This window comes from Mixophyes fleayi, chromosome 1, assembly GCF_038048845.1.
Source record: "Mixophyes fleayi isolate aMixFle1 chromosome 1, aMixFle1.hap1, whole genome shotgun sequence".
In the NCBI taxonomy this organism is placed as follows: Eukaryota; Metazoa; Chordata; class Amphibia; order Anura; family Limnodynastidae; genus Mixophyes; species Mixophyes fleayi.
In genome coordinates, this window is record NC_134402.1 from 23,872,880 (window position 1) to 23,884,868 (window position 11,989).

Here is an 11,989-nt window from a genome sequence, read left to right on the forward strand (position 1 = left end):
GGAGGTAAGTTCTATTGGTGGGAGGGAATAGACGTAACTCTATTTTTAAAAGATTGAGATTGAGTTAGCGAGAGAACATCCAAGATAAAATGGAAGAAAGTCAGTAATGCAGGACACCACAGGTGACAAGAGAGAGGATAGATAAATTTGAGTATCATCCACATAGAGATGAAATTGAAATTCAAAGGCACTTATTAGTTTTCCAAGAGAAGTGGTATAGATAGAGAACAACAGAGGACCTAGTACAAATCCTTGTGGTACTCTGAATGATAAGGGAAGTGGGGCAGAGGAGAAAAATTAACACTGAAAGAGCGATTGGATAGGTAGGATGAGAACCAAGATAGTTCAGTTTCTTGAAGACCTAGGGATTGTAAGTTTGTATGAGAAGAGAGTGGTCAACAGTGTCAAATGCAGCAGAGAGATCTGGGAGAATTAGAAGAGATTAATGGCCTTTAGGTTTGGCAGTGATCAAATAATTGACAACAACAAATAATCAACACAGTCTCTGTGGAGTGTTGAGAATGAACGCCTGACTGAAGAGGATCCAATTGGCTGTTTGCAGAAAGAAAGCGTAGCGAGTATAGGCAATTTTGTCTAGAAGCTTGGAGGGGCATGGAAGCTGAGAGGGAGTTTGGGTAAGAATTTTGTTTATTCAGAATAGGAGTAATCACTGCGTGCTTGAATAGTAAATAATGATGGAAAGTTACCAGTAGAGAGAGAGAGATTAAATATTTTAGTAAGAGGTGGAATGAGCACAGGAAACAAATATGTTTGGGAATAGGATCAAGAAGATAGGAGGTAGTGTAGGAGGATAAGAAAATAGTAGATACTTCATCTTCATTTGTGGGATCAATAGAAAAGAAAGTGTCAAAGGGTGCCGGGAAGGAATTGAGCTGTTTGTTTGTTGAGGAAGATGATACCATTAGAAGTCAGATCATATAAATCTTGTTCTTGAAATGTTAATAAGATCCTGGTCACTGATAGTAGTTGAAAGATTGGTAGAATTTGACAGCAGTGAATTTTTTTAAACACTGAGAATTTTCAGAGTGAAGTTAGGGTGTAACGAACCAAGAGCAGAGGGAGAGGCGCCTATTGGATGGGCTATGGTGATCGCACATGGGTCAAGTCAGACGGTTTGCTAGGATTTTGACGTAGATTTTCAAATCAAGATTGAGGAGGGAGATTGGCTTATGGCTTATAGCTAGTGCAGTGAAGCGGGATTTTACCGGGTTTTTACCGTCTTTAGGGATAACTACAATTTTGGCTTTAAGCATTTCTGATAGGAGGGGGTTGAATAAGGAAGGGGGCAAGGAGACAGGAATGGGGGGAGAGTAAGGAGGTCACGCGGCAGAATAGGCAGGGACCTGTGGTGCCGAAATTGGGAGGGGAGGCTATGAGTCGATAAGGCACATAGGTCAGCAAAGGAGTCTATTGCTCCCGGAGGGCATGGTGGGACCTCCAAAGGGTGCATAGTGAGGGTCAAAGAAGTAGAGATGGAGTGTGCACCATCACAGGGATTCTGAGATTGGAAGCTGGAAGTTGGAGGATTATGAAGTAATGGGCAGAGCAGCCGGGTAGTATGGGCTGGGGGCATGGGGTGAGCAGCTTAGAATAGGGAGATGGAATAGGTACACGATATTGGGAGATGGAAGGGTGGAGGCTGTGGGCAACAGAGAGATATATTTAGCATTATACAATAATACAAGTAGTCGCTTGAATTAGACAGCAGAGAGTTTATGGTCCAACGGGTGAGTGTGTGGATAATAAGGCGATGATCTCTTAAATCTTATCATTAATAAGGCAAATCCTGATTTATTCAGGCTGCCCTAGTGTGCGTTGTGCAATTGGAGTATGTCTTACACATATGTTTGTTAATTAATGTTGTTAGTTAATTACTGTGGTTCGCACAATTTGTCTCCCATGGGGCTTCTAAAGTGTATGAATGTTACAGTTTCTTTACAGCTGGTGAACGTTTGTAAAGGCTGAAACAATCGTCAGGCCATGTTACATCATCTTGTCTTCATGTGAAAAACAAAGTACTTTTTTTTTCTTTAAAAAAGGAGCCAGTGCTAGTCTGTTCTTGGGCAGCACGATAGCTTAGTGGTTAGCACTTCTGCCTCGCAGCACTGGGGTCATGACTTCAATTCCCGACCAAGGCCTTATATGTGTGGAGTTTGTATGTTCTCCCCGTGTTTTTGTGGGTTTCCTCCTAGTGCTTCGGTTTCCTCCCACACTCCAAAAACATACTGGTAGGTTAATTGGCTACTATCAAATTGACCTCCGTCTCTCTCTGTCTGTGTGTGTGTATGTTTGGAAATTTAGACTGTAAGCTCCAATGGGACAGTGACTGATGTAAATGAGGTCTTTGTACAGCACTGCAGGTTTTTATGGACCCTGAATGGTGATTTACACTATGATAAATGAGTGCATTTTCTCCTAGGACTCAGTGGTCGAAGTGAAGATTTATATGTGCCATACTGTCATTTCTCCTATTGCTTTCATTAAAAAACTATAGAATTCCACTCACTTACATTCCTATTATATTTTTTTAAATCGCCAGCACTGTAATATAAATTCACAATGAAAGACACTCTACATTTGAAGATGAAAAAGAAGGTTCTTTATTATATAGATGACAGAAAATATGTATATATACAGTGGTCGAAGTTGTTTGTTGTAAGACATACCACTTTTGGTTTTACGGTAGCACTTACTTCAAAGTAGACTAGTATATTTCTTTTACAATTGATAATTGGATAATTAGATATTAAGAGATGAATATAAAAACACAATCATGTCTCAGAATGTACCCAGATCCCAGTAGCAGCAGTAGTCGAAGTGGGAAGGTATACAGCGGTATATCATACTGTCACCTCTCCTACTGCTCTGATAGTAAAACTCTCAAGTACCAGTGATTTACATTTTGCATACAACCATTTCTATATTTCCCTACTGCAACTTCTATATTTCCACTTTGACCACTGACTACAAGCCTAATAATTTATCTCAGCCATGAAGGGTATAAATATAAACCCTCCACTCTTGAAGTGGTTAAAGAAGATTATTGTATTGGTAATTATTGTTACTGCTTTTGAGCAACAACAAACACCGTTTTTTCCATGTTGTAGAGTTTACTTTCAGTGTCCTGTTGTATAATTTCATAACATATAATGATATACCCCACATCTTTTAGAGCTTTTCTTAAAAAGTCTTCATTGTAATTGAAGACATAGTACTTATCATCCCCGAGTCTAAAAAAAGAAGTGTTGATATCTGCAAATAAAATTAAGTACCCCCCAACTTGAAGTAGAGATGACATATTTTTCAGGTTTCTGAGGAATGTGCTGCAATCTTCACTAACAGAATCCAGAGCCCGCGAAGAGAGGACACAGCTTGCCTTAGGTAGCTCTATAGGCCATGTAGGATTGGCATTGGCAAGATTACACTTCCCAATATATTTCGATTTGTTTCTTAGCATATCTTCTCTGTCCTGAAAGGTTTCACTGAAAATAAAAACAAACACGTCAACAGCACAGTTATAGACATTAAAGGTCATTTACTAACCTCATCGCATGCAGACAATGAATATTGCGATAATATGCCTATTATATGTCTTCCTAGAACTTACTTATGTGTATGCCCACTTCCTGATTATGGTAGATTCTCCATGCAAATGCCTTGTGTGACCGTTTGTGGGGGTACAGACTCAGATGAAAAAGTTATTGGTGGAAAGTATAAAAACTTCCCTCTGGCATTTTAGCCGCTATCATTTTTCAAACACCATCTTAATTAACTACAACATTTTTACAAAACAATACTTTCCCATATGATGTAATACTGTTTTTTGCAAAAGGTTTCCATGTAAAAGTACAGCTGGAAGCTTGAAATGCATCATCACAGGTTGTTTAATGGGGCTAAAGTACTGCAACAACCTACTAAAGCAGGAGTACACCTTTCAAAGTATCTTCACCCCTTGAAGCTCCTTTAACTATATATTTTCCAAACACAAAATCTAATTTCTGAATGCAGACACATCAACCATTATAGCTCTCATAGTCACCGCTATCTTGATGCATTTAACTAAGCAGTGACCCGTATAAAGTGCATTAGCAATAAAATAGACAAAAAATATAATTCCAGTAGCATTTGTGCACTTTTGTAAATGAATACAACAGTTTTGTATGTAACATTAATGTTGCGTACAACTATGATAAAGCTTGCAATATTGATGTTTCAGTATGCATAGGCAGGAAGGAAAGGTGAGTGGATGGGCCATAGGGTTCAAATTATTACTATTAGAGGACAAATGACACTGGTATTGGGGTTTAGTGCTGGTGATGTTAATTTTAAACTTGGTTATGGATGTCGGTGGTGTTCCATAGCTTAGCTTAGGTAGCGGTCCTCTCCCAGGAAGTGGTTTATTTGCTGGTCTATATCCATTCTCAAGTTTATGTGTTGGATCCCCGTAAAATTATATTTTGTTCTGTCACTAGTTCAATTTCCTTCTCTGTGGTGATTAAAGAAACCTCATAAGGTATATGTATGATCCTATATTGGTTTTATTGGTGGTATGAAAAACAACGGAGTGCCTCATCCTCTACTCCCTGTATACTTCATCACTTTGTTATCTCATCAGTTCTTTTGGCCTCCAATACCATCTTTATGCTGATGACACCCAGATCTACATCTCCTCCGGTGTTCTTTGCCTACGTCTCCAGTTGCCTTTTTAGGATCTAATCATTCAATTCACCTGTAAGCGTCAGTTTAAAAGTTTGAGCTCATCAGCCGGAAAGAATCAGAGACACTGCAAGCTCTGAGTGTTCAATAGTCTCTTCTTTATTGCTTACAAATTCACATACTTATAGCACTCTGATTATACAAAATCACGTACTTCAGCAAACTACGCCTCTAACTGTGCTCAACAAATTATTGTGCATGATTCCTTTAATCAAACCTTGCTATATTCTCACAGGAATTCTCCCAAGAGGGCTGGTGGTTTATCGCCTGTCTGTCATATCCAAAGTCATGGGCGCAGCTTCTTGCAAACAGCAAGATAATAATGAATAACTTCTACAAACTAGCTCTACTTAAGCTGTCTTTAAGCTGACAAAATGGCTGACGGGTAACAAGATGTCATCAGCTCAGCAGATTCACATTTATCACCTTTTTACAATTTCCTCTTGGATGTCCCATTGCTTCTTCAAGCTTATTTTATCTAAAAGTGAGCTCATTGTTTTACCTGCTTCCTGAATATCCTTTCCTCCCCTCACCTGTTTAGACATTGACAAAATGTACTTTTCTTTGGTCCCAGAAGTTCACTGCCTAGGTGTTATACTTGACACCTGCCTCTACTTATCTCCCCACATTCAATCCCTTGCCCACTTATGATACGTCCACCTTCAAAATATCTCCAGGATCAGATAATTTCTCACTCTGGATGCAACCAAGATCCATATACACTCACTTGTCATCTCTTGACTGGACTACTGAAACCTCCTGCTCTCTGGCATGCCCCGCCCACTTCAATCCATCCTCAGTGCTGCTGCTCATCTAATTTTTGTTTCCCATCACTTTGACTCTGCAGCCCTTCTCTGACAGTTGATGCACTGGCTTCCTTTAAACTACAGAGTGCAAATTAAAATCCTTACCCTCACCTACAAATCCCTCATCAATCCACCCCCATACATCTCCAAACTTATCACCTTCCACACTCCCTGCCGCCTGTTCTGCTCTGCTGATGTATGCTGCCTCTCCTCACTCTTTACTTCCTTTCACACTCACCTCCAAGACTTCTCCCACAGTGCTCCCCTCCTTTTGAACTCTTTCCCTCTCTCTTTAGATTGTAAGCTCTAACATGCAGGGCCCTGTTCCCTTGTGTCCACCACATGTCTTAATCTACGCCACTAGCACACCCATTTATTTTCACTCCTCTCCTCAATCAGTGGCCCTGATCCCGTTTGCTGCACCTTTACTTCTGGGTACAGGCTCAGTTTGTGCTGACTTGCTCCCCCACCTCTCAAGTCTCTTTCTTCATGTCCTAGGGAGAGGATATTCCCTGCTGAGAACCCCTCTACAGCTGGTCAAGCTAATTGTTTGCTGTGTATGATATTGTTTTTGCCTATATTGCAGTGTACTGTTTTTGCCTTTGTTGTCTGGTTATGCCATTTACTGTATGTTCTCAGTACGGTGTTGCGGAACCTTTGTGACACCTTATAAATAAAAGATAATAATAATAAAAGATAATAATAATAATAATAATAACATTTGGAATTGTTTTTCTACTATGCTGCCCCAAAAGGAAATACACATTGATAAGCCCTGACATAGACCAGGGGGTTAATGTATCAATCTGCGATTTTCGCAAGTCATCAATAATCAGCGACTTTGCATGACAGATTTCAAACGGCAATATCTTTTAAGGCAAGTTTTACATTTAAAGACATTCCCGTTTTAAGTCTGCCCTGCAAAGCCGCCGATTTTCGGCTACTTGCAAAAAACAAAGATTTATCCATTTACCCCCGGGGGGTAAAAATCGCGTGTTAAAATCGCGCAAATTAACAGTGACAGCCTGGGAAAATCTGCTAATACAATAAATAGATCTTGCACAAGAGCTAAGCTGATTGCGTATCAGAACCTCTACAGTGTAGAAGCTGTTGGCGGCGTCTCAGCTTTTTTATTTTTTGTAAACAAGCATGTTCCGGATTGGATATTACAAATATGGGGCCCTTCTGGCTGAAGTTAAGAAGACTTCAAGCAACAAGGGGGGCTTTTTGCCCAAGAAGAACAGAAGACATTTCAAGCAGGGACTTTGGATTATTTTGGGACATTTCAAGCCGGACTTTTGGATACAAATTATTTTGGGACATTTCAAGCCGGACTTTGGATACATATTTATTGGGACTTAGTATTCACACATTTTAGGATTAAAAGCTGTTGACGAAAGAAGAAATCATCACTGGTGAGTATATTGAGGATTTATTATTTTTAATAAAAGTATGTGGTATAACTGAGGATGTTTAATGTCCTTATTGGCTTTTTTTATTTTTATCAAAACTATGTGATTATTGAGAGGGTGTTGTGGTTTTTTCCACATTTTGTATTGTGGAACTACAGGTCCTAGCCAGTCGTGGGTGTCAGGGCATGTTGGCACTTGTGGTTTACCAAGTGCCAACATGCCCTGGGTGCCATTGGTATGCTGGTGCTTGTAGCTATACAATTATCAGCATGCCCACATTGTTTATGGCCAGGGTTGGACTGAATCGCTCCCCTCTTCTTTGGTGGGGGGAGCGAGAAACTTTATTTAAAAAAAAAACTGACGTGACCGCGGCGCCGGCTCTGTTCTCACTGAATGTCGGGCGTGACGTCATCACGCCAGACGTTCAGTGAGTAGAGCCGGCAAGACAGAAGAGAAGAAAAGGAAGAAGAAGATAGAAAAGGTAAGTAATAAGGGATCAAGGCAGAGAGAAGTGGGAGCATGGCACAGAAGGGGGAGCATGGCAGAGAGAAGGGGGAGCATGGCAGAGTAAAGGGGGAGCATGGCAGAGTAAAGGGGGAGCATGGCAGAGTAAAGGGGGAGCATGGCAGAGTAAAGGGGGAGCATGGCAGAGTGAAGGGGGAGCATGGAAAAGTGAAGGGGGAGCATGGAAAAGTGAAGGGGGATCATGGAAAAGTGAAGGGGGATCATGGAAAAGTGAAGGGGGATCATGGCAAAACGAAGGGGGATCATGGTAAAACGAAGGGGGATCATGGCAAAACAAAGGGGGAGCACAGACAGCATGTCAGAGTGTGAAGGGGGCCAGGAGAAGGGGGGAGCAAAAACAGCATGGCACAGGGTGATGAAGGGGGGCAAAATCAGCATGGAGGGCACAGTGTGATCATAAGGAGGCACAGCATGGTGATGAAGGGGCACAGCAATGTGTGTGTTATGGCACAACGGGCTTGTGGAAATTTAATGTGTGTGTGGTAGGTGGTGGCTGAATAATGGGTGCTATTTTCTTTGTAGGGTGAAGATGGGGCAATTTAATTTTATAGTGGGTAGTATTAATTTAAGATGGGGTGGTTTGGGCGCTATCAATTGAATGCGGGGCTGAGTTTGAGGAGCATGAGTTATATTTATTAAATGTGAATATGAATTATTTAATGGCAGTGATGGTTGCAGGAAATAGGTATATTTATTATACGTAAATGTGATTAATTTATTGCAGGGGCTGTCTGGAGGGAGGGAAATAAGTTTATCAAATGGGAATACTATTACTTTTATGTTGGGGCTGGAGGAAGGCCTAAGTATTAATTGTGGGTCCTATTGATTTAACGCCGGGGCTGGTTGGAATTTTCTAAATGTACCCATTATTTTTTCCAAATAGGACCCTCAACATTCCAGGATCCAGACAAGCCACAACTAAAGATACCAGCAGCCACAGGTGGTAAATGTGACAAGAACAGGTAGGACAGTCTGTCAAATGTTCTGAGTCTAGTGCAGGCTTGTCTGACCTGTGGCACTCCAGGTTTTGTGAAACTAAAAGTCCCAGCATACCCTTCCAGCAATAGGCTGCTATATATTGGCAAAGCATGCTGAGGCTTGTAGTTTCACAACAACAGGAGTGCCACAGGTTAGACAAGCCTGGTCTAGTGGGATAATCCTGATTTTTGGTGACTGTTCTGCCCAATCTAAGGTGCAGGTCAAGACTGTGTACTCTTTATACACACACTGCATTCTTTATATACTACACTATGGTGCTAGCTGTCCTTTGTTGTCTGACCACTCCCCCTCTAGTGTCTGGTCTCGCCTCTGTGATGGTTGGCCACACCCCCTCTGGTGGGACCCTAGCATTGCAGTCCCCCGGTGGGCCCTTTATGCCCCAGTCCGACACTGTTTATGGCACCGTGGCTGGCTGGGACTTGTAGTTCCACAAACAAACTGGCATTTGTTTGTTTTTTTACATTTATATCACCTTTATTACCGTTCTACCCACAGCCCACAGGGGTATGAAGAGCCCTAGTGCTTTCAGCACTGGGCTGGTTGTCCCTAGAAGGGGTGCTTGCTCGTTTTTTTGGGTGGACCCCATTCCCTAGGGAATCCATCCCAGCGCTGAACAGCCTGGGTTGGTTGTCATTATGGCAAGGGGGCCCCTGCCGCATCTCCCCCTGCTATAGTGTCACCCACCCCGGTTGGTTTGCCTAATGCTGGTTAATTGAAAATCAGGGGGACCCCACGCCAATTTTTTTCCCTGATTTTCATGAAACCAGCAGTAGGCTGGCAGCACTAGGTGTAATAATACTCGGGGGGGGGGGAACCCCACACTTTTAAAAAAAACTTTTTTCTATTTTTAACACTTTTGACAGCTGCAGAACAGAACAGTGTAACAGTGATGTGTTTAGTAATCACGCTTCTAGGATGCAGCATGTTGTATGTAGCATTTTTTTTAAAGCAGCTTCATACATTTGAGACTTGTATAGCTAGAATGGCAAACAGTCGGGAGTTTTATATCTTTCAATTTTGAAAGTAGCACTTTTGACAGAAACACACCTCTGGCGATTTTGCATGAAATCTCAGGTTCATACATCTGCGAGTTTCAACTCTCCTGAGAAAATCGCTGGAATTGCAAAATCGCACCTCGATACATTTACCCCCAGATCTCTTAAAGAATTTAGAAAAGTTTGTTACTTTGCACACCACCATCTAAGTTTAATTAAGGTAAGCAGATATTTTTCTTTTAGTACAACTTTTAAAAGATAATTAAAAAAAAAAAATAATAATAATAATAATAATAATAATAATAATAATAACCTTGTATCTTCTAGCTGAATGCAAATTTTTGAGGCATAATGCCAATCATGGGCATCTGGATCATTATTCATCCATTTTCTCAGTTCATTGATGCATTGGTCATTATATTTTAGAATTGTAATTTCTTTAAAGAACTTACAGACGGGAAACAGTTGAAAGAGGGTGGGACCGGCACATATATCAATCAGCGTATCTCCACCAATATGTCCTGTAGAAACATATACCACAATTGTTATAAAACAAATTCCATTAAAGAAAAACTTCATTCAGCATGAAGTTTCCTTCACAAAGGTAGGTAAGTCTTATGAGGGACCTTCCATGGAACTGTCTCCCTTTACCTTTTAATTACTCTTATAATCGTACAACTACTGAGCCCCACAAAGGTAGATGGGGAGAAAGATTCAAAGAGTTGGTAATTTATTTGCAAAATTGAATTAATGACAACAGAATAAATGTATTAAAGATAACAATGAAGAGTAGCTATTTGGTTAAAATAGTTGTTATTTCACAATGGGTAAAAGATTAGTTCTGCTATAATAATAAGACATATATCTTCAGTTACTGGATCTCACATTTTATTTAAGTAAGAGTGAAAGGTCTAAAAAGTGAAAAATAGAAAATACAGAGGTCATAGAAAAATAGGAAATATACTATATTTAATTTTATAAACAAAGCTGCTCAAAATTGACACTAAAGTTACTAAAACAAAAACCATTAACAGAAGTATGTGGCAACGTACAAACGGACTGTATTGTTTTTCAACTTTTTCCTGTAGCTTTTAAGATATAATTAATATGCAGAATTTAAAGCTAACATACATTCTATATACAGTCTATAATGTGCAAAGACCATAGCACACATCGAACACATATTTACAGTATCAGCTCACCACACATAAATCACATTTAGAAGCAACACAAGACAGACGCAAGGTCCTGTATCAGTATATAAAAGAATCCAAGTCAGGGACCAACCCAGTGATATGGACAGTGACATTACTCCAGTGTCCATCCCACATTCATGTTTTACTATATACCTCCCTGCATCTGATAAGCAGAATATGGGGATTCCAGACTGTTGACCTCCCTCACTCCATCCGCCTCTCTCCTACTCTGTGCTCCTTCAAACGTGCACTCAAAACTCACCTCTTTCTCAAAGCCTACCAACCATCCACTTAACCTCCATCTCCTCCGCTCTTTCTCCCCTCTCTCCCATTGCCTCAACTGGCTCCTCTTGTGCCTGGTCTGTTAACCCTCCCTTAGGATGTAAGCTCGCATGAGCAGGGCCCTCTTCCCTCCTGTCTCCTTACCTGTTCTTCTGCTCCGTGTTTTTTGCATCAGCCTGCCTGGAGTTTCTGAAGTATTGGTACTTTTTGTTTATTGTTCTGTACTGTTATACCCTGTATAGTCTACTGTTTGTACTGTGTACGGCGCTGTGGAAGCCTTGTGGCGCCTAACAAATAAAGGATAATAATAATAATAATAATAATAATAATAGCCCACCAAACACTGCAAACTTTACACTCTGCTGCATGTGAAGTTTTCATAGTCATATAGATAGTTTGTGGCATTTGGCCATTTGTACTCCTTTGTGTTGTCTAAGTAATTTACAGCTCTACCAGTCAATTGGTACAAATTCCTTTCAATAATTCATTACATACATACCTGAGGAAAATACTTGATGAAGCTTTTCCATTGGCTTTACAGTTAATTCTTGTAAAATTGCTTTATCCACTGTAGCTGAAAAAAATGTTTCAATAAATTGATCTTGTTTAAATGCATCAGAATTGTAATACTTCAGAGTACCAGTATAAGAATCCATTGTAGATGTCTGTCAACTGCAAGTTATTCTTCCAATAGGAGAAAAACCCACAACCATGTTTTATAGTACACTAATAGGATGATCTAAATAACAAATTAAAAAAATACACTTGGTTTGTTGAGTTTTCACATGCTGATAAATATATATTTTAAGTAGACATGTGATTATTCCACAAGGATGTCAGTGTCTTTACCTGTATAATTATCCAGGATTACTTAGTTAAGGCTTGTAAATTCATGCCTTGCAGCCAGTAAATTGTCCAAATATATCTATGAGAAGTATATAGCAATATATATAAAAGAAGAATTTTGTATGTTTATCTGTTTGTTGGCGAATATCTTCCACACCCCTGCACCAATTCAGATGAAAACAATGTGAGGT

The 11,989-nt window shown here is 40.2% G+C and overlaps 1 protein-coding gene across 1 annotated transcript; it reads right to left on the minus strand.

Moving 5' to 3' along the window:
- Nucleotides 1-2,625: 2,625 nt before the first annotated feature.
- On the minus strand, nt 2,626-11,624 carry LOC142103926 (nicotinamide N-methyltransferase-like). Its single transcript, XM_075188316.1, has 3 exons — nt 11,452-11,624; nt 9,788-9,995; nt 2,626-3,503 (listed from the first exon to the last, which is right to left on the minus strand). The coding sequence occupies exons 1-3, from the start codon at nt 11,606-11,608 to the stop codon at nt 3,083-3,085; spliced, it is 786 nt and encodes a 261-aa protein (XP_075044417.1). The 5' UTR covers nt 11,609-11,624; the 3' UTR covers nt 2,626-3,082.
- Between the last annotated feature and the right edge of the window lie 365 nt (nt 11,625-11,989).